At 37.8% G+C, this 21,269-nt stretch overlaps 1 protein-coding gene across 1 annotated transcript in view; it reads right to left on the bottom strand.

The window, feature by feature from the left end:
* The window catches only part of SPAG16 (sperm associated antigen 16), a 1,446,914-nt gene that overhangs the window by 1,275,980 nt on the left and 149,665 nt on the right, over positions 1 to 21,269 (bottom strand). Inside the window, exons 8-9 of the mRNA XM_075317532.1 lie at positions 18,879 to 18,948; positions 5,047 to 5,189 (exon numbers count right to left, since the gene is read on the bottom strand). Coding sequence (XP_075173647.1) covers positions 5,047 to 5,189; positions 18,879 to 18,948 — 213 coding nt within the window. The remainder of the gene's footprint in view (positions 1 to 5,046; positions 5,190 to 18,878; positions 18,949 to 21,269) is intronic.

Here is a 21,269-nt window from a genome sequence, read left to right on the forward strand (position 1 = left end):
ATCTGAAAACATGCTGTAATCTCTCCTATTACATTTCTAAGCAAATGCAGCAAGGAAGAAACAGTGAATCACCATAATGAACCTATTAACACATTCCTGAACCATTAATTATTGATTTATTTGTAATTATCCCTCAGAATAGCCTTGTTCATTACTTCTCCTGAGTATATACGCAGATTTCTTTAGTCAGAAAATAATTTGTAACTCTTTTATGTTACTGGTGGATTATTCCAAATGTAATCTATTTTATTCTAAGTCTCATTCATCTAACCGTAACAAGAAGGCCATGTTTTGTGTATTTATTCTTGCTGATGTACAAGGTAGTCATTGGGTGGAGCGGGAAAACATATACCATATAAGTACAATTATATCAAAGAAACAAAAATTTAAAAAACACTCAAACAATGAGTTTTACAAACATCGGCACAGTCTTTGCTTTTAGCTATTTTTCTACTCGAGTCGGATATGCTTGCCACAAATCTGATAAAGGCTTACTACCATCTTCATAGGAGGATATTGTCGCATAGGACATGTAAAAACACACTGCTTATTAAAATTTTCAGCTGTTGTCATTAACTCTTTTGTTTTCTGTTAACTGATTTATTAGGATAGGAATAACATTTCAAACAATGGAAAAAGATTCATGTAATAACTACTTCTTACGATAATAAAGGGCAACAAGTCAAACAATGGATTATTTCCAATCAATATGTATTCAACCATATAACTCATAGATACTGGACTGGACCAACTCACTACCAAAAAGTTTATTCTGCAAGCAAAAGGGTTATAAAATTACCCACAGACCTTGGGGTTAGGTTGGAAGGACCATATCTGTTATTTCTGAATATTAGGAATTGCGTACTTTAACATATTGAGTTATCTCCAAGGGGAAAGTTTCACTTTGACAATTTACTCATAAGAAAAATGAGAATCTACAAAATACCCATTGATAATAAAATAGATTACTTGTTCTATTCAAATTGGCTATTCAGAGAGGAAGAGAACTTGAACTCTAGTGCCACATAATGGACGTAGCAATCCTAAAAGTCGATATCGACTGTTTAACAAGGTTTGTCATATAACTTAGGATAAAAGCCAAAACAGAATCTATGTTTTGGGGTATTGCTATTCGTCAGTGCAAAGTGTGAGATTAGTCTCTTATCGAGCCAAATCCGATCTCATACTTTGTATTGGCAAGAGGCAATATCACAAAACAACAAGTATGCAAATTGAGATTCTGGTTTGACTTTTATCCTGAGTCATATGACAAGGTTTGATAAAGGGTCGACATTTAGGATTGCTACTTCTAATATGTGGCACTAGAGTTGAAGTCCTCTTTCTCTCTGAAGAGAAGCATTGCAAGGCGATTAAGTCTCATCAAAATAGCATACCAGACCCGGTAAGTCTCTTTCCACAAGGAGAAACTTTACCCCTTAGGTCCCATGACTTTTCCTAACATTTCTAACATTTATACTCAACAAAATAAAGGGGTCAGAATTAGTAACCCTACTTTTAGACAACGTTTATTTAGAATAGATAGTCCAAAATGCGCCAAATTTAGCACATGGCTTATGCTGGATGATAGACAAAAATGTCAAAATAAATACTAAATTGAAAGTTCCCCAAAGTCTTGGTTTTTAGACCAATTTTCTGAGTCAAAATTATTTGTTTAAAGGGGTTGTTTAGAAAAACATGACAGCTTTCTATCAACAGTCAATTCAAGATTCACAAGACACATATTGAATTTATGGAGTCATAGACTAGCTCAATATAAGATGGAATCCCCCCCCCATACTGTCTGGTATAACACTCAAAAATTACTTGTAACAGAAATATATGGCCAGAGCCACCAGATTAATCAACCCAAATTGATGTCTAAAAATATCAAAATATTTTTTGGGATATATTTAAAAGACATATAGAGATCACAAGGAGTATGCAGATAAACTCCAAAAAGCGGGGGAACAACCAGATGACAAATGGTGATTAATCTGATATATAGTGGAGGCCAGAAAAAATAATGGAAAAAATGACTGATTACATATATCAATAGAAGTATTCAGTATACAAATATTCAGTGTATCTAAAAGCAAAGTGTCCAAATAGTAAATAGTTAGTACAGCGATATAGTGCACATCTCACCCATGTGGATGTCCCCACACGCAATCCGACGTGCGTTTCGCGAGATGCTTTGTCAAGGAGGGAGTATTTGTATACTGAATACTTGTATTGATATATGTAATCAGTCATTTTGTCCATTATTTTTTCTGGCCTGCACTATATTTGAGTTGAATCACCATTTGTCATATGGTTGTTCCCCTGCTTTTGGGGTTTATCTATGTACTCCTTGTAATCCCTAGTATATGTAATTGTTTGTTATATATATCTTTTAAATATATCCCAATATATATATTGATATTTTATACATAAATTGGGTTGATTAATCTGGTTACTCTAGCACTATGTCTGTGTTTCAAGCTTTCTATCAACGTCAGCTATGACCATGTGTTGTGCATGGAATTGAATCTCAACTCCATTCACTTTAATAGGGAAAAGTTTCAACATTGGAAACAGCACATTTTCAGCTACAGCACTGTTTCTGAAAAAAAAGCAGCCATGTTTTTCTAATACTGGAAAAAAGCTTTAAACATCTTTAGGCATAACCCAGCAAGGCAACACCTCTCTAGGAAGCCATATCCCATTTCTGGGTGAGCTGCTAATATTAGCTCTTAAATTAGATGCAACAGTAAATCTGCCCACTTGAGGTTAGAGAGCAATATTCCTAATGCACTTTGCTAGTAAGTGACTCTGCAATCAGTGACTAGGCATGTGCTATATTCAAACCATTCATACCTTTAACAACCCTAATTATTTTATTTCATTATTAAAATATTTTTTATGTAAATTATATTGCAGTATGTTATTGAAATATAGATCAAATGAACTTTCAGAAAGTCAAATCAGAAAGTAGACAAAATAAATACAAATACTTTAACGATTAAACACACAAAACACAACCTTGCCAAGGTAACCCATAAAACCACCCCACAACCCATGAAAACAAAGCAGTATGGACATGATCAGCAAGTAACATGAAGGCAACATGTACAGTTGTTTGGGATGATCTCTCGACATTTGGGTGAGAGTTGTGGGGACGGCGTATTCCTTTATCATTACTTGGTAAACGTCTGTTTTGGTTAGCTTTTTGTTTTTTTCTTATTATAATTTTTATATTCTATAGGTCAGTGGATATCTGGATTATCTTGTAGTTATATCCCTTAAAAGTCAATGTGGTTCTGGACTGTTCTGAATGATACTCATATCTGAGACTGGATTGCCCCTCTTTGATTGGGAATCGTATTGATTGTATTGTTAAATTTGTTTATTTTATATTTTTTTTTTCAATATGCTGTATCATTACAATACGGAAAAAAGGAGACAAGACAACTAAAAAATAGGCTTTGTGTTGCAAAATAAAGATTTTATTTGACCACTTTCTTCTGCAATGCCGTCAATAGTTGGAATTGGTGGTATCAATTATAGGCTATGTGCACATGCTGCATTTTTTTGACGCTGTGTTTTTGGCCGCTAAAAACGCACAAAAACGCACCCGCGGCAAAAAAACGCGGCAAAAAAGCATGCGTTTTTGCAACGATTTGGTGCGTTTTTGGCTGCGTTTTTGATCTTGCGTTTTTCTGCGTTTTTTCAATGCATTGCATGGGGGGAAAACACAGAAAAACGCAGGAAAGAATTGACATGTCCATTTTTTTTAAGCTCAAAAACGCAGCTTAAAAAAAAAAGTTGTGTGCGGACAGCAAAAATGAAAACTCATAGACTTTGCTGGGGAAGCAAAGTCATGCAGTTTTGAGGCCAAAAACGCACCCGAAAAACGCACAAAACCGCCGCGAAAAACGCACTGTGTGAACTTACCCATACATCGCATCACTAGGTGGCACCAATTGATTGGTATTATAGACTTGCTCTATTTTCAATAGTCAATTCTATCTATGAGTAATAGTGTATTTATCCCTTTGAGTGTTCCATACTAATTATAAATTTTATGGTTAGTGGGGCTGGTGCCCTTTTTTAAGGTGGTGTCCTCAGCCTCTTAGATGTGCAGCAGTCCAAGCGGTCTCTCCCTCCTCCTTCCAGCCTGGCATTCAATGAACACTCAATATACATGTGCTTCTGCAGTTGATGCTTCAGGACACCAGATGTGATGTATCATGGCAAGATCGGCACCGCTACTCAAACAGGTGGAATAACATCATTATTTCACATGTGCCCTATAGAAAGCTGACCTTAACACTGCCTGAGTGCCTCTTGACAAAGCTGCAACCGAAACGTGCGTCAGGGCCAGTGTGGTCTGACATCAGCGCATGCATTATGGCACTGTTGGGTCAGTATTTAAGTGCTTCATGAGATTAATTTCTATATGAACGCCTTTTGGCAGTTCCTTATTGCTGTTAATGTCTTATTTTTTTACTGGTTTTATAGTTATGATTGGTTGCCCAGGAGATTTATTTATATGTATGATCTTATGTATATGCTCTTAATGACCCCTGTTTTGTGTAACTCTACATTTTGCCATCATGTTACTTGCTGATCATGTCCACACTGCCTTGATTTTATGGGTTGTGGGGTGGTTTTATGAGTTATCTTGCCATGGTTGAGTTTTATGTGTTTAATTAATAATAAAGTATTTGTATTCATTTTGGCTACTTTCTGATTTGACTTTCTGGAAGTTCATTTTTTCTTTATTTTGTTGCTTTGGGGACTCCAGGCTATATGATACTTATTTATATAATTGGGTACTATATTTTTCATTAGTTTAATAATAATTTTATTGAAATATGTTTAGTGTTGTTTAAAAATATAGCAATGAGGTTTTCTTGTGCTGTTGATTGCCTACTTTTGGGCTTTGTCCAATCATTTCCACGGGTTGTAGATGTTTACTGATGTGAAGCAACCACTGAAATCCACTTAGAATTCCACTTTGAAAAAAAACAAAAACATTTTTGAAAGATTTTCAGGTGATCCTACCTTAGGATGTGCCTTTCCGATTTGTTTATTTGGGTCTTTCGCTGCGTTGTATAAAGCTACCCCTTCCTGCAACAGTTCTTTCTCTCGAGCCTCTCGAATTGCTTTTTGAGTAGGACCCTCTTCCATCTTTGGTTTAACATCATCTACAAAATAGAAAGTAATCTTAATATGTCACCCTAACACACACATTATATAAATAATGGCTTGAAAACGTATTCATACTGTGTGAATTTTCCACATTTTTTCATATAACACACACAAACTTAAATGTATCTTATTAGGATTTTATGTGATATACCAATATTAAGCAGCAAGTATTTGTGAAGAGTAAAGGATGATGCATGATTTTCTAAATATTTAAAAATATAAATCTGAAAATTGTGACATGAATTTGTATCCAGCCTCTCTCAATACTGTGTAGGACCACCTTTCGCTGCAATTACTACCGTACTGCAAATCGTTTGGGGTATGTCTCAACAAATTTTGCAAAATAGCTCTAGCTCAGTGAGATTGGATGGAGAGCATCTGTGAACAGCAATTTTAAAGTCTTGCCACAGATTCTCAAAGGAATTTAAAGGCCACTTTACATGCTACGATTTACCTGAAGATATGTCGTCAGGTTCACGGTTTTCGTGACGCACTTCTGTCATCGTTAGCGACGTCGTTGCATGTGACACCTACGTGCGACTGCGAACGATCGCAAATAGGGTGAAAATTGTTGATCGTTGACACTTTGTTCAGCATCACAATATTGTTCGTCGTTTGGAACGCAGCAGACATATTGCTATGTTTGACACTCTACCAACGACGAACAACATCCACATGACCGCCTTGGTGAAACAATATATCGCTGAATGATGTAGCGTCACTTGTGAGATCGTTACGTGTGACCGCTACAAAACGACCTATGAGTGATCTCGGCAAATCGTAACAACGATCTGGGCGTGTCACATCGCTAACGAGATCGCTAGCGATGTCGCTGCGTGTAAAGCCCCCTTAAGAGCGGACTTTGACTGCTCCATTCAAACACATGAGTATGCTTTCAGCTAACCCATTCTATTGTAGCTCTGGCAGTATGTTTAAGGTCGCTGTCCTGCTGGAAGTGAAGCTACGCCCCAGTCTCAAGTCTTTTGCAGCCTCTAATAGGTTTTCCTTCAGGATTGCCCTGTAATTAGCACCAACCATCTTCCCATTAATTCGGACCAGCTCCCTGCTGAAGATTAGCAACCACACAGCATGATCTTGACACCATGTTTGATGATGGGGATGGTGCTTTTAGTATGATGTGCAGTTAGTTATCTGCCACAAATAACGCTTTGCATTTAGTCCAAAATGTTTTACTTTGGTCCCATCTGACAAGAGTATCCTGTTTCCCATGCTAGCTGTGTTCCATGTAGTTTTGCAAATTACAAGTGGTACTTCTCATGGCTTGCTTTCAAAAATGGGATGTCAGTTTAGGTGAATAAATATGTATTGGTTGGTTTTCAGTTGTGACATACGGATTTCAGTTTTGGATGATGAATTGAACAGTGCTTCGTGAGATGTTCAGAGTTTTGACTATTTTTTTTTACAACCTAATCCTGCTTTACTCTTCTCTACAACTTTATCCCTGACCTGTCTGTTGTGTTCCTTGGTGTTCATAATGCCGTTGGATTCCTAATGTTCCAAAACAATCCTATGAGGCTCTTACAAAACCGCTATAGTTATACTAAGAATAAATTACACATACTGTATATAAACTCAAATAACTAAGCACATGGGGCTGAATATATAGGCAAGTCATAATTTTCAGATTTATATTTTTAAACTATTTAGAAAACCATGTACCATTTCCTTTACAGTTCACAAATACTTGTTACTTAATGTAGTTGTTTCACATAAATTCCACCAAAAATAAACTCAAGTTTGTGGGTGTATCATGAACAAATGTAGAATACTTTTTCAATGCACTGTACATTATATATACACATATTTTATATATAATCTTACATCGGAAACAGGGATGGGTGAAAAAAAGTACAAAACGTATACATGGATTAATCCTATGTTGGTTCTTAAATTTGCAAGTACAACTTTGGCAAACACAGAGGATAGTGGAATGTACTAAACTAAACACCGGTAAAATTATATATTGGTTTGTGTATCTAAACTATTTTATAAAAAGGTCAAACTATTGTTAAAATATACTTGTTACCAAAACTATTGCTTTTCTCCTGTGGCAGCATAAGAAGAAACATTGGTCGAGGACTATGCTTTTGCCAGTTATGGATTTCAGAGTAGTGTAAGTGAATTGAGCTAGAGCAGCTCTTAGTTGCACTTCCCTGCCTGAAAAAGTAGCAAGCATTGTTGAAATGGCTTGTTGAGTATTATCACGGGGTTTTGAGATATAAAAATAATGTCTAAATGGAGGAAATAGCATAAAGTATTAAAAGAACTTATACTTGCCAGATAATTCTGCTGTCCCTTCAGGGCTCCAGTCCACACTAGTGTTAGGATACCTTGCTGCAGTGAAGACTTCTTTATCTACTCAAATCACCATTGTAACCAATGAGTAGTCTCAATGGTGAGGCAGAGCAGTATAGCAAGACCACTGAGGCAAGTGATTGGCTGCAGTGGTCACTTAAGTATACAAAGATTTCAGGACTGCTTCAAGCCAAATTAAATAGATTGGATGTATCACAGTAGCGACAGTAGATCAGCAATGAAGTTAACATTATGTATGTTTAAGACATTTTATTATTCTATTTCATCAGGTATTTGAAAAAGAAATAATAAAAAATAAATATAAATATATATATATATATATATATATATATATATATATATATATATATATATATATATATATAAAAATATATATATATATAAATACAACAACCAAATTTTAACAACTTAAAAAGAGGGCTCATTCGCTTTAATAGCTGGGATTTCAAGCTGTGCCAATAATGTCCCTGGATATATAATACTCACGCACTATCAAAATCCTTATTAAGACTTCCAGAAATATCCTACACTAAATAGCCATGGCTAAAACAAAACTTAGATCGAAGAGAAGCTAAGTCTAAAGGGCGAGATTTAAGAACAGGCAGGACATTACATTTCAGCTTGTACTTTTACAAAATTTTAAAAATTAGCCGTCAAACAGCTTGATCATTTTAATCATCGTCAGCTATAACAATTCTGTGTAAAATCAATTGCACAGCGCGATTCCTCACTTGCAACTGTTTGTGCAGACAAAATGATATCTGGCAAATAGAAATAACACTAATAAAACGACAGAAAGCCTGGGGCATTTAGGAATTAAATTTTATTTGTAGAGTGTTGCAGTCTCTGTAGGAGAAATTACTGAGCGGTGAAGACTAAGTACTGCTAAGTAAACAGTTGGTATGGTATACTGTCGGTTCTGAATCATGGCAGCAAGAAAGTACAGATGTAAAATATTTACAAGGGATCGGGTCATTGTAATTCTTTTCAGGAACATCATGCCAATATTGTAGTTAAACATTCTGGTAAATGCAGACGCTGTAGGGAAAGCCCTACACACATTTAGATCATTCAAAAAGTACCTTCTACTTCAGGCAGGACAGGAGTTTAAAAAAGAACAATTTTCAAGGTCTTAAATTTTGGTTCATAAGACACAGGTTTGTTTGTTCTAAAAGGCAAAGTCGGCAGTCACTATCTGACTGTTGAACTGCGATAGTGTGCACTGTGCACAATGTCATGATTTCCTTGTATGCACTATGTAATTGGTCGGACATGTGGCCATATGTATTTGATTTCCATACTAAGGCCTCTTTAACATGTCAGTATTTTGCATCAGTGTTTCATCAGTATTTGGATGCCAAAACCAGGAGTGGAACTTACAAAAAACTATAATTGAAAGTCTGACAAGTCTTCTGTGTTTTTTAATTGTCTTTCCAGGAAAGGAGACAAACTCTAGTGCAGCGCCACCTATTGGAAGTAGCAATCCTAAAAGTCAAAAGTGGATTTTTAACAATCCTTTGCATATGACTTAGGATTTATGCCAGATCAGAATCCCAATTTGCAGACACGGTATTTCAGGGTGCTTGCCCCTCGTCAGTGCAAATATGGGGTGTCTGTGTTTTGGAGACACTCCTGGTTTTGGCATCCACATACTGATGAAACACTGATGCAAAATACTGACGTGTGAAAGAGGCCTTACAGTCATGTGCCAACTAGTCTCACCCAGCTGCTCACAATTCTCTTCTTGTGAGAGAAGCCTGATAAGACTAGTTGACACGTGATTTCAAGTATGCAAATCATATGCGTGTAATCACATGACCACCCAATTTCCGTTTTCACTCTATTGCAGAGAGATTTCCATTTGTTGGTCATTAAATCTATACTTGTAGCTCAACTGGGCATTTCTTCAGAGTATTCTGTGGGGGCATGTACATTTACCCAATCCCCACTATGCAATCTCTGACACTGATATACTGCCAGATCACTGCAAACCAGAGCATTGCAGCTATATCAGATGTATAGAAGACCTGCAAACTTACTACAGATGAGTGGGATTCCGAACTGCACAGACAGGAAAACTATAAGGACAGGTATTGGGACACACCTTGTCCATCATTAAATTCGGGTATTTCACTTAGGCTCATTTACATGATCAACTTTGAGTGGCACAATTGAAAAGTGGAAGAATTTAGCAAATACAGCAACTTAAGAAAAGAGATGAGCTAACCCTATGTTCGGTTTTCGGGCCAAACACCAACTTTGCAAAAAATACCCCCAAACAAACACAGAGTTTGGGTAGGAGCTCAGGTGCTTTACTTAAGCTGACCACTTGTGCGAGCATCACTGTGCTCGGGTATGCTCGGTGATCAGCACAGTGCGATCCACTTGCAGTGTTTGGACAGCTCACACTGGGGATAGCAACAGTGTGATCAGAGGTAGTGTGCAACAACAACAACAAAACAATGGAAAACCTCGCCCCCCCCCTCCACCGGAAGTGTTGTGTTTATGGATGGCTTTATGTAGCTCCACCCGCCAAACCAAACTTCTGAGTTCACTCATCTCTACTTAAGAAGACCACATAAACTTATAGTGGGGTTACTGAGCGCTAAGGTGCAAACAAGTCGCCATTACTTTGCAGACTCTATGTCTCAGATTCATCAAGCAGTTTTCACATGTTTTGTGTTATAAAACTGCTTGAAACGTCTCTAAACTTGTGCACAACGTGTAGTTGTGAAAAATTTTGGTCACTTATTTGTGGTATTTTTACACCAATCCCAGTCAGCTGAAGCAACTTTTTTTTTGAAGAGGCGAGCTTGGTCAGAGAAGATGTGGAAATTTGCACCCAACAAATTAATTTTAGTTTCCGCTACATAAGTGGCATAAAAAAAAAACAAAGAGAAAAATTGTATGAAAAGCACTTGCAGTTTATTCATTATTATTCAGGGTATTTTTCATACAATTTTTCTCTATTGTTTTTTCTTGTCTAGAGGCTGCCATTTACATGCTTGTAATGTTGCATGTTTACTGTTTTTTTTGTTACAGCTCAGTTTTTTGGTGTTATAAGTGGCATAAATTAGGACTGAAATGTACCTCAGTCCTTGACTACGCCACATTTCTTACACTGGTGTACATCAGATCAGCTAAAAGATGCATTTAGTGGTGCAGGTCTCTTAATGAATTTGGCACGTCTTACTTCAGTGCCCCCTTCATGAAGACTGGCGTACAAGACACCAATCTTGATGAATCAAGGCCAATACCTACAAATTTACAAACCTTCCATTGGTGTGAACATCAGCAAAAAAGCTCTTGTGGCAAGAGCTTCAGGGTATGGATCTTCATGACGAAGCAGATGTATAAAAGCCTTTCATCACCAAACACAATGGTAAGTGTTGGACGGTATGGTGTAATATACAACCCTTGGTTGTGTATCACTCTCTGCATGAAGTGGCACCCAGTAGTTTAGATTTATGGGAAAATTGGTGCACCCTGTTCCTCATTTTGGATAGTATAATGTAAAACACGCTACTACCGGATTCTAGAGCAAAGGAAACGTATTTTGTGGAGTGATGAATCATACCTCTCTTTCTGGCAGCCTGAACCTGTGTTATACAAATACCAGGAGACCGTCACCTGCTAGACTGCATTGTGTTAACTGTAGAGTTCGGTACAGGAGGGCTGAATCTTGCAGAAAGCCTCCCAAGAGACTAGAAGCCGTTTTAGCTGCAAAGGGGGATCAACTCCATATAAATGCATATGCACTGGGATGCCATAAAAGCTCCTGTAGGTCTAATGTGTAGTTGTCCCAAAATGTTTATCCATATAATGTAAACTCCCAAACTACAATTTAAGTGCCTTGGTTGCTTAGGAACAAAATGATAATATTTTATTATTTTAACTAGATTACAGTTTAAATAATTATGATTACAGTGCATTAAAAAGTATTTGCCTAATGAGTATGTCTTATGAATAGCTTCAATATATTTGTCATACTAATTGGTTTCTAAACTTTAAAATGCATCTATCACTGGTTAGAGAACTTCTATTAGCATTTTTATAAGATGCCCTATTAAAGGGAGCATAATTACGATAGCGGGTACACAAAGTGGGACTGATGTTCAAATAGGGGAAGCATATTATAAAAGAATTTAGACAATCATTCCAGCTTCTCAAATGGATTTGTAACTCCCCAGAAAAAAACAAAAACTGCAGGTCTTTGGAAGATCAACTACAATTATTGTCAACTAATGGTGTGTTTGGAAAGATGCCACATAGTGACAATGTATTGAACCACACTTGTTTTACAAATTAAAAAAAATATCAAAACCTTGTTTCTATGAGCATAAATGAATGCAAAAGATTTTTTAATTCAGTGGGTTATTCATGTGTATACTTGGGTTACGTAAGCAAACAATGAACCAGACTACATATGAATGGATGAGTAAAAAACGATGGAAAATGTTAGCTTGGCCTAGTCAACATCCTTTCTGGAATGAAAAAGATAATTTAATGTGAAACTTAAAAATATCAATTCATGCACATCAAATAGAGTCAATACTAAGCCAGTTCTGAAAATATTGGTGAGTAAAATATCTACAAACATGGCATGAAAATTTGACGTTCATCCTTTCTAGAATGCATCTTCATGTCACGTCACGACGTTGCAATGTACTTCACCAAAGGCCCCTTTCACATTATGTTGTGATTTCCGTTCAGTGGTCCCATTGAGGTTTCCGTCTGAACCCCCCGAAAATGGTTTTCAGAAGCATGCGCCAATGGGGCCATTAACTTTAATAATGCAGACAGAGTCACCGTGTGCTCTGTCGTGCACCATTTTTGAGAGTATATGCTTTCGGAAGGTGGACACACACATCTGGGTGTCCGTCTCCAGAAAGCGTATACTCCCGAAAATGGTGAAAGGCAAAGCACATAGTGACTGTCTGCACCATTACAGTCAATGGCCCCAACGGCGCATGCATCCGAAACCCATTTGGCGGGACGGACGGACGGAAGCCCCGAAGGGATCACTGAACGGAGATCGCAACACAGTATGAAAGAGGACAAAGGCCTAATCAACAAATGAAATGTTGACAGAGTAAAGAAGCCGCAAGGGCAGCAGACCACTGGGCAGGATATCTAAGTAACAAGGCGATTACACTATAGATTTGTTTCCATTTTTTAACACCACAGCCCTGTAAAATTTAAATAATGGAAAGGCAGGAAAAACATACTATATTTTTCGGACTATAAGGCGCACTTTTTTTCCGCCAAATTTGGGAGGAAAGTGTGGGGTGCGTCTTATAGTTCGAGACAGCGGCTGTTTAGTGGGAGGGAGCGGCTGTGGAGTCAGAGGGAGCGGCTGTGGAGTGGAATCACAGGAGGCAGGGAGGGTCCAGGAAGCCAGCAGCTGGAGAAGCCAAGTGTGCCCACTGTTTAAAGTAAACAAATATTCATTAGCTGCTCCCCGCCCACCTCTCTCCGCTCTCTTCAGTCAGTGACTAGAAGCGGGTGTGAGGAGCAGCAAATTAATACTTAATTTAAACAGCGGACACACGTGGGTGCTCCAGCCACCGGCTTCCTACAGCGGCTGGAGAGACTGTGTGTCCGCTGTTTAAAAAGGAGGCAGGAGCAGGGTGCCGCTGCAGTCATGTCTGGCCTGGAGGAAGTGCAGATCACTGCAGTATCCTAGCCAGAGCACGGCATACCATCACAGCACAGCCCGCAGTCTCATCGGGGCCAGAGCAGCACAGAACAGCACACTGCTCCGCCTCTTCATTACATCACTGCAAGTCCTCTTGAGATATGGGAGACTTTGTTTCTAGTCGCAGGACCAAACTGAAGCATGGTGAGCATCACACCTGTAAAATTAAGGCAATAAGTTAATATAGTATATAAAGGCATTACTGTACACCTGGATGGGGTTGGAGCATATATATATATATATATATATATATATATATATATATATATAGTCATATGAAAAAGTTTGGGCACCCCTATTAATGTTAACCTTTTTTCTTTATAACAATTTGGGGTTTTTGCAACAGATATTTCAGTTTCATATATCTAATAACTGATGGACTCGGACCGGTGCAAAAGTATGGGCACCCTTATTAATTTCTTGATTTGAACACTCCTAACTACTTTTTACTGACTTACTAAAGCACTAAATTGGTTTTGTAACCTCATTGAGCTTTGAACTTCATAGGCAGGTGTATCCAATCATGAGAAAAGGTATTTACGGTGGCCACTTACAAGTTGTTCTCCTATTTGAATCTCCTATGAAGAGTGGCATCATTGGCTCCTCAAAACAACTTTCAAATGCTCTGAAAACAAAGATTATTCAACATAGTTCTTCAGGGGAAGGATACAAAAATTTGTCTCAGAGATTTAAACTGTCAGTTTCCACTGTGAGGAACATAGTAAAGAAATGGAAGAACACAGGTACAGTTCTTAAGCCCAGAAGTGGCAGGCCAAGAAAAATATCAGAAAGGCAGAGAAGAAGAATGGTGAGAACAGTCAAGGACAATCCACAGACCACCTCCAAAGACCTGCAGCATCATCTTGCTGCAGATAGTGTCAATGTGCATCGGTCAACAATACAGCACACTTTACACAAGGACAAGCTGTATGGGAGAGTGCAAAAATACATTTGGACAAGCAAGTTACATTTTGGAAGAAGGTCCTGTGGACTGATGAAACAAAGATTGAGTTATTTGGTCATAGAAAAAGGCGTTATGCATGGAGGCAAAAAAACACGGCATTCCAAGAAAAGCACTTGCTACCCACAGTAAAATTTGGTGAAGGTTCCATCATGCTTTGGGGCTGTGTGGCCAATTCCGGCACCGGGAATCTTGTTAAAGTTGAGGGTCGCATGGATCAACTCAGTATCAGCAGAGTCTTGACAATAATGTGCAAGAATCAGTGACGAAGTTGAAGTTATGCAGGGGATGGATATTTCAGCAAGACAATGATCCAAAACACCGATCCAAATCTACTCAGGCATTCATGCAGAGGAACAATTACAATGTTCTGGAATGGCCATTCCAGTCCTCAGACCTGAATATCTTTGAACATCTGTGGGATGATTTGAAGCGGCTTTCCATGCTCGGCGACCATCAAACTTAACTGAACTGGAATTGTTTTGTTAACAGGAATGGTCAAAAATACCTTCATCCAGGATCTCATTAAAAGCTACAGGAAGCGACTAGAGGCTGTTATTTTTGCAAAAGGAGGATCTACAAAATATTAATGTCACTTTTATGTTGAAGTGCCCATACTTTTGCACCAGTCAAATTTTGTTTAAATGCGGATTGCACATTTTCTGTTAGTACAATAAACCTCATTTCAATCCAGAAATATTACTCAATCCATCAGTTATTAGATATATGAAACTGAAATAGCTGTTGCAAAAACCCAAATTTTTATAAAGAAAAAAGGTTAACATTAATACAGGTGCCCAAACTTTTTCATATGACTGTATATATATATATATATATATATATATATATATATATATATATATATATATATATATAAAATATATATCTGCACTGCTATTAACCCCTTGTTTTCCCATATAGGGATAGTGTTAGGTGGGGTGGGCTGTTATATTCCGTGAGTGTTTTAAGTAACGTTAGTGGTCTATTATTAGGTAATTGTGGGTTTAATTGTGTATTACTATTAATGTGCTATTATAGTATTTTGCATTAGGGTGGTAGTTAATAGTATAATAACTGTAGACTTTCGGTGTGTAATAAATGTTCTTTATTAGTACATGGTTTTCCCTAACTGAGTTGCCATTCATATAAATATAGCATAAGGAACGGAAAGCGTTAAGGTGTAATTTAGTATTGGATATTAGTTATTAATAGTTTTTAATAGCCAGACCTGACATTAATAATTCAATTTGAAGCGCTCCCTTTAACATCAGTGGGATCCCCTTTTACATTAGCAAGCCAGCTGTAACATTATCGGTTTACCCTTTACCATTGCTATCTCTGATGGATTTCTTATTTTCCTCAGCCTAATAATGGTCTGTTTCTATTACATTGAGAGTGCATTTGTGGGTTTGCCTGTTGTGGGTTCACAGCAATGGCTTGAAAATACAAATGTTAATGCCCAGCCTGGAATCAGTTCCAGTCCTTTTACCTGCTTATTTGATGATGGACTAATGAGCGAATAGCCCATGCAGCCCATAAAAGAGCTTTTGAGATATTGTCCAAATATTTGTTCCCTTGAAAAAGAGACTGCTACATATCAAAGAGCTGTAATTCCTAAACCCTTACTCCAATTAGGACGTGAATACCCTCAAATTAAAACGAAGTCTCTGCACTTTAATTCCATATTGACTTTATAACTGTATCTTGGATATGTTTTGGCAAACAGCTAAAATGTCAAAACTTGTATCACTGTCCAAATATTTCTGGACCTAACTGTATGCTGTGGATAAATGATAAAGGGGTTGTCTGGTGAAAACAACTAAAGTCCAAGACGTAACTATAACCCCTACAATAAAGGACATTTTTACTCACACAGTGATAGCACTCTCAAAGTCTCTCACAATACAAGACATCAGCTTTTGACAGTTTTAGAATCCCCCTCATCCATAGAAAAATGTTCAAAGTATAGAGAAGGTTGGCCTACATCATTTCTGAATGATGCAACCACCAAGGTCATAAAGAGACATTTTGTATCTTTACTTCAAAATACAAGTATTACCTGTGTTGAGTTAATAATATACAATATATCTCTTAAATGTGTACATTGTGCAAACCATTACCCAGAAGTCAGATACATAAAGGTCATCCAAGATTACAAGACCATTTACAAGAAATTCTTCTACCACTGCGTAAAACCCCAGTATCTAGAGCGATAATGAAGACACTAGATACTGCATTTCTACAATTTTCTGACATCTGTGAAACACACGGAGGCTTTCATAAGCAAACTCATATCATTTGTACAACACTTTGCCATTTTTATTTTGACAGCTATAATACTGATAGTGTTGTAAACATGAAAACAACGTTGGTCCTGTCAAAGTTTATCCTTTTCGTCTCGTAGCTCTACATGACATAACGTTTGTTGAGATTTAATAAAGAAAAAAGTGATCTTAGAGGCAGCAGCGTTACCGGACTCATAATTCATCAGTGTGAGTGGGTAGTGCGCTGGCTGCACTGTGTCATGGGGCATTGTCTACCATTCAGTGAAAAGACTTGTGTTAGACATAAGGACATGAAAGATGTCAAAACCACATGGATCTGACAATGTTGCCTTGTCTGCTGTTTATTCCTTGTATCAGAACGCTAGCTGGCTCCTGGAAATACTGAACAGACCTTTCAGAGAACTCTACATGAGAAGGAACTCAGTTGGCCGTGAGTGGTTCAGGCTAATTGATAAGTCACAACTTTAGAATGATTTAAATTTATACAGCATAATAGTTTTGAGCCAATTTACCAAATATTTCAAGTTTAACAATGAAGCGTTTTTGATACATAGTGGCCACTCAGGTGCACTGTTCATTGATGGGTGTCAAGTCCTGAGACCAATTTCTCAAACCACCTGGCACAAGCACGTAGCTTGTGCATTAGTACGTACCTACAGACCTTCAGTTTGAACTTTACTCTTGTGTGTGAATAATGATGCCCCTTAAGGTCAGCCAATATGTATGGTTTGCGGGAACTGATTTGCAGGACTCTTCCGAAACCTGTTGGTGCTGGAGGGGAGCTCCGAGAACCGCTTTACATGATGGCACCAGGGGCTCTTCTTTTGATCAGCAGGCCTGGTGCGATGTCACAGATGCATTACACAGCAATGATAACATCACGCCAGGCCGGCTAATCAAACAAAGTTCTGTGAATGCTGTAAGGTAATAGGATTTTCTGAGGGCTCCAATTCAGCTCCAACAGATCACTGAAATGTTTGATGAACTGCGTCCTGCAAATTTATTCACGTCTATTCTATCAGATCAACTTTTTATGACAGCTGTTAAAGAAATGTATGCCATAATTTTCAGGTTCTGTATCACAAGGTCTGTGTAGTTGTATCGTGCTCCTATTCCATCAGCCAGGAGCCGATATTACTGAGACCGCTACTGATTATTCTATAAATGTTGTGCTCAAGAGCAACTGCAGCATTAAAATTGTTTGAGAAGGATGAGATACCTTCACTCATTCAATACCAACTCCTCTTTACATACAGAGATAAAAGGGCATTTTAACAAACACACAGCACAGGAAAGTGAGAGCCATGATTAGGAGAACTGTTTTGGAAATAGAGATGCTGGGTATCGGTGTGAAGGGGTGAGCTGAAGAGAGCCGATTGGAAAGTTAGGAGTTAACTCCTGGAGTGCAACTACTGTGCCACACACGGTTGGCTAAGCTTTTTGTAAACAAGCTATACACTATGCAAGATAAAAGTTCCCATTGTAAGACAATGACAGCAGACAGAAAAAGCAAGTCATGTTAGAGACTTGCTTATTTTCATGCTGTCTAACTAAAGCAATTTAGTCACATAAGAATACCCCTTTAAGCAATTACGAAGGGGCTGTCCAGTGGTGGACAAACTCTTTAATGTACACAATTTTACATTCCGGGAATTACACGTTTTTAGATTTTATCATCAATGTAGCTGTGAGAGGACTTGTTTTCTGCAGGATGAGTTGTCATTGTGAGTGGTACAGTTTGGGGTATACATAACTTAATAGCTTCCTTTTATTATCTCTTTATGGGAAGTAGAAGGAAAAAAAAAGAGATTCTTTTTTTCAAACTTTACATTTAACTTTATTCTACTGGTGAGCATAATTATGCCAGCACCAGAGTCACGTGATTGTTTGTTGGTTTTTTTTTTGCTTTCTATAAAATACATTGTTTGAAAAAAATTATTAGCTTTTGTGTTGCTATACAGTCATAGTCTAGGCACATTTTTTCACATCATGTGAAACGGCATGGAAAAGATGGTTAAAAAACATTTAAATGGGTTTTTCACGACTAGGAAATTGATAGCCACAGGATAGGTGATTAATATTAAATCGTTAAGAGTCTAATATCTGAAACTCATGTTTTTGTAGTGTAAATTACAATATTGTGTCTTAAATTAACGGTCTGAAACTGAGATAGATAGATTGGATAGATAAATAGATAGATAGATAGATAGGATAAATATTATTATTATTTATTATTATTATAGCGCCATTTATTCAATGGAGCTTTACAAGTGAAAGAGGGTATACGTTAATCATTAACAGTACAAAACAGACTGGTATAGGAGGAGAGAGGACCCTGCCCACGAGGGCTCACAGTCTACAGGGAATGGGTGATGGTACAATAGGTCAGTATAAGTACAAATACCTTTTTTCACAGAGAGATCCACTTTATGTCCAGATTCCAAATTCTTTAAGGTAGCCTGCAGACCAGTAACCTGGAATGGGAGAAAACAATTACATTTATAATTTTAAACACAACATAATTTAAAAAATGAAATTCCACTTCTGAAGCATCCGAGAGATGAGAAACATTTAATTTTCTTCATTTTAATCTGTTAGTACAGCTTTGTTCCTACATGCAATTACAATCTGAAAATCATTTTTAACACTCAAATGCAGGGTAAAAATACATACCGTTGAAACCACTATCCAGAAAGACAAATTTTGGCCAATATCTATTAATCCAACAGTAACGTGATCAAACTTAACTCTCTGACATGACAAACGGACTTTGTTAAATGAGGCAAAGACATAAAAACCAAAAACAAGGGTATATGCACATGTTAAGTTTTTGCTGCAAAAATTTCTGCACCACTTCTGAATCTCTCGGCAGGGCACACATAGCTTAAAGGGAACCTGTCAGCAGATTTGGGGCCTATAAGCTGCGGCCACCACCACTGGGCTCTTATATACAGCATTCTAACAGGTTGTATATAAGAGCCCTGGCCATCGTGATGAACGCAAAAATCACTTTATAATACTTATCCTAAATTGTCGCTGCGTTGGAGTTGGGCCACATGGGTGTCTCTGTTCTCCGGTGCCGGAGCTTCCTCTTTCGGCTATCTTCGTCCTCCTTCTGAAGCCTGTGTGCATGACGCGCCCTACGTCATACACACTCACAGATCAAAGTGCGCCTGCGCAGGACCTCAACGCCGGCGAATATGGATGACATAGGATGTGTCATGCACCCCGGCTTCAGAAGAAGGACAACAAAGATGGCCGAAAGAGAAGGTGTCGGCACCGGAGACACCCATATGACCCATCTGCACCGTACCAACCGTTTAAGTGAGTATTATAAAGTGATTTTTACGTTCTACACAGTGGCCTGGGCTCTTATATACAGCATGTTAGAATGCTGTATATAGGAGCCCAGTGGTGGCTGCAGTTTATAGGCCCCAAATCTGGTGACAAATTCACCTGTCAGGTCCAATATGCACCCAGAACCACGAGCAGTTCTGGTTACATATTGCTAATCCCTGCCTAACTATCCCAGCATCTATAAACATACATAAAGAGATCTTTAGGAAAAACTATTTTTAGAGATCCTTTATGATATGCTAATGAGCGAGGAGACTAGTCACAAGGGCGTTATTTCCCCTGACTAGTCCGCCCTCTTAGTATGTTAGTACACCCCCAGGGGTGTATTAACATGCTATTCAATGCCCACTGCCTCAGCGGTGATGCGCGTACCTGTGTCCATTGTCAGCGCTTCAGAACGTCGGGTTTAGGGCCAGTGCGCATGATCAGAAGTGGATAAGTGAAATTAAAAAAAAATTCTAGAGTGCTAGTTTAGTTATCTCATAATATTGTGAAAAGTATTGTGTTGACAATATTGTCAGAAAACAATCCATCCCATGTAGCGACAGTACGTAAGATTATCAAATTTAAATATAATTGGTCAGAATTAATTAAAACTGTATAATTTTGACAAAGAACAATATGAAAATGTATCTCCTTGTTATAAAAGTCCCAATGCATAACATGTTAAAACAGACCCGCAGGAGAAAACGGAATGTGTGACATATACATATTATCATGATTACTTTAATAGCGATACAGTCTTTGCAAAACTCAGAATAAACCCTTCAAAACATGACTATTTTCCTTTTTTTCGTTTTCGTTTTTCCCCCTCCTTCTTCCAAGAGCCATGTTCACTATATGGTAAAATTGACCTGGCAATATAATTCTCAAGGCCAATTCAATTATGGTGATACAAAACATGTATAGTTTTTTCTTTATTTTTAGATGGTGAAATAAAATTCAGAAATTTCTTAAAAAAAAAACTTGAACCTGAGATAATGCAATCGTTTGTACTATACATAACAGTGTCTCAGCACTGCAATGTGTAGCAACAGTCATCGTCTCCCATGAAAACCAGCTAAATGTTTGGTTTCACCGGAGAACTGTCATGACAGATCCCCGAGTTTCATTGCAACCCATCAGTGCTCTGCCAGGCAGCTGATGGCTAAATAGTTCCGCAATGATCTGCTAGAAAGAAATGCAGCCTCGGTGTACTAGCCCCCATCAAAGTCAAGGATATTACACATGACGTACATTTACGTCATATGCCGTGAAGGTGCTAAACCACATGCCACAAAGAAACAGAAAGCATAGGTGGGTGAGGTAAGCAAGTGCATAAGTACAATGGTCATGATTTCATTGGAGCAGCTACAAATATGTTCAAATGGTAGACAATGTCACATGAGCCAATTTATTCAAGTGGAATTGAATTCTACCTCAATATACAAAATAAAAA

The sequence above is a fragment of the Anomaloglossus baeobatrachus genome, chromosome 7, assembly GCF_048569485.1.
Source record: "Anomaloglossus baeobatrachus isolate aAnoBae1 chromosome 7, aAnoBae1.hap1, whole genome shotgun sequence".
NCBI lineage: Eukaryota > Metazoa > Chordata > Amphibia > Anura > Aromobatidae > Anomaloglossus > Anomaloglossus baeobatrachus.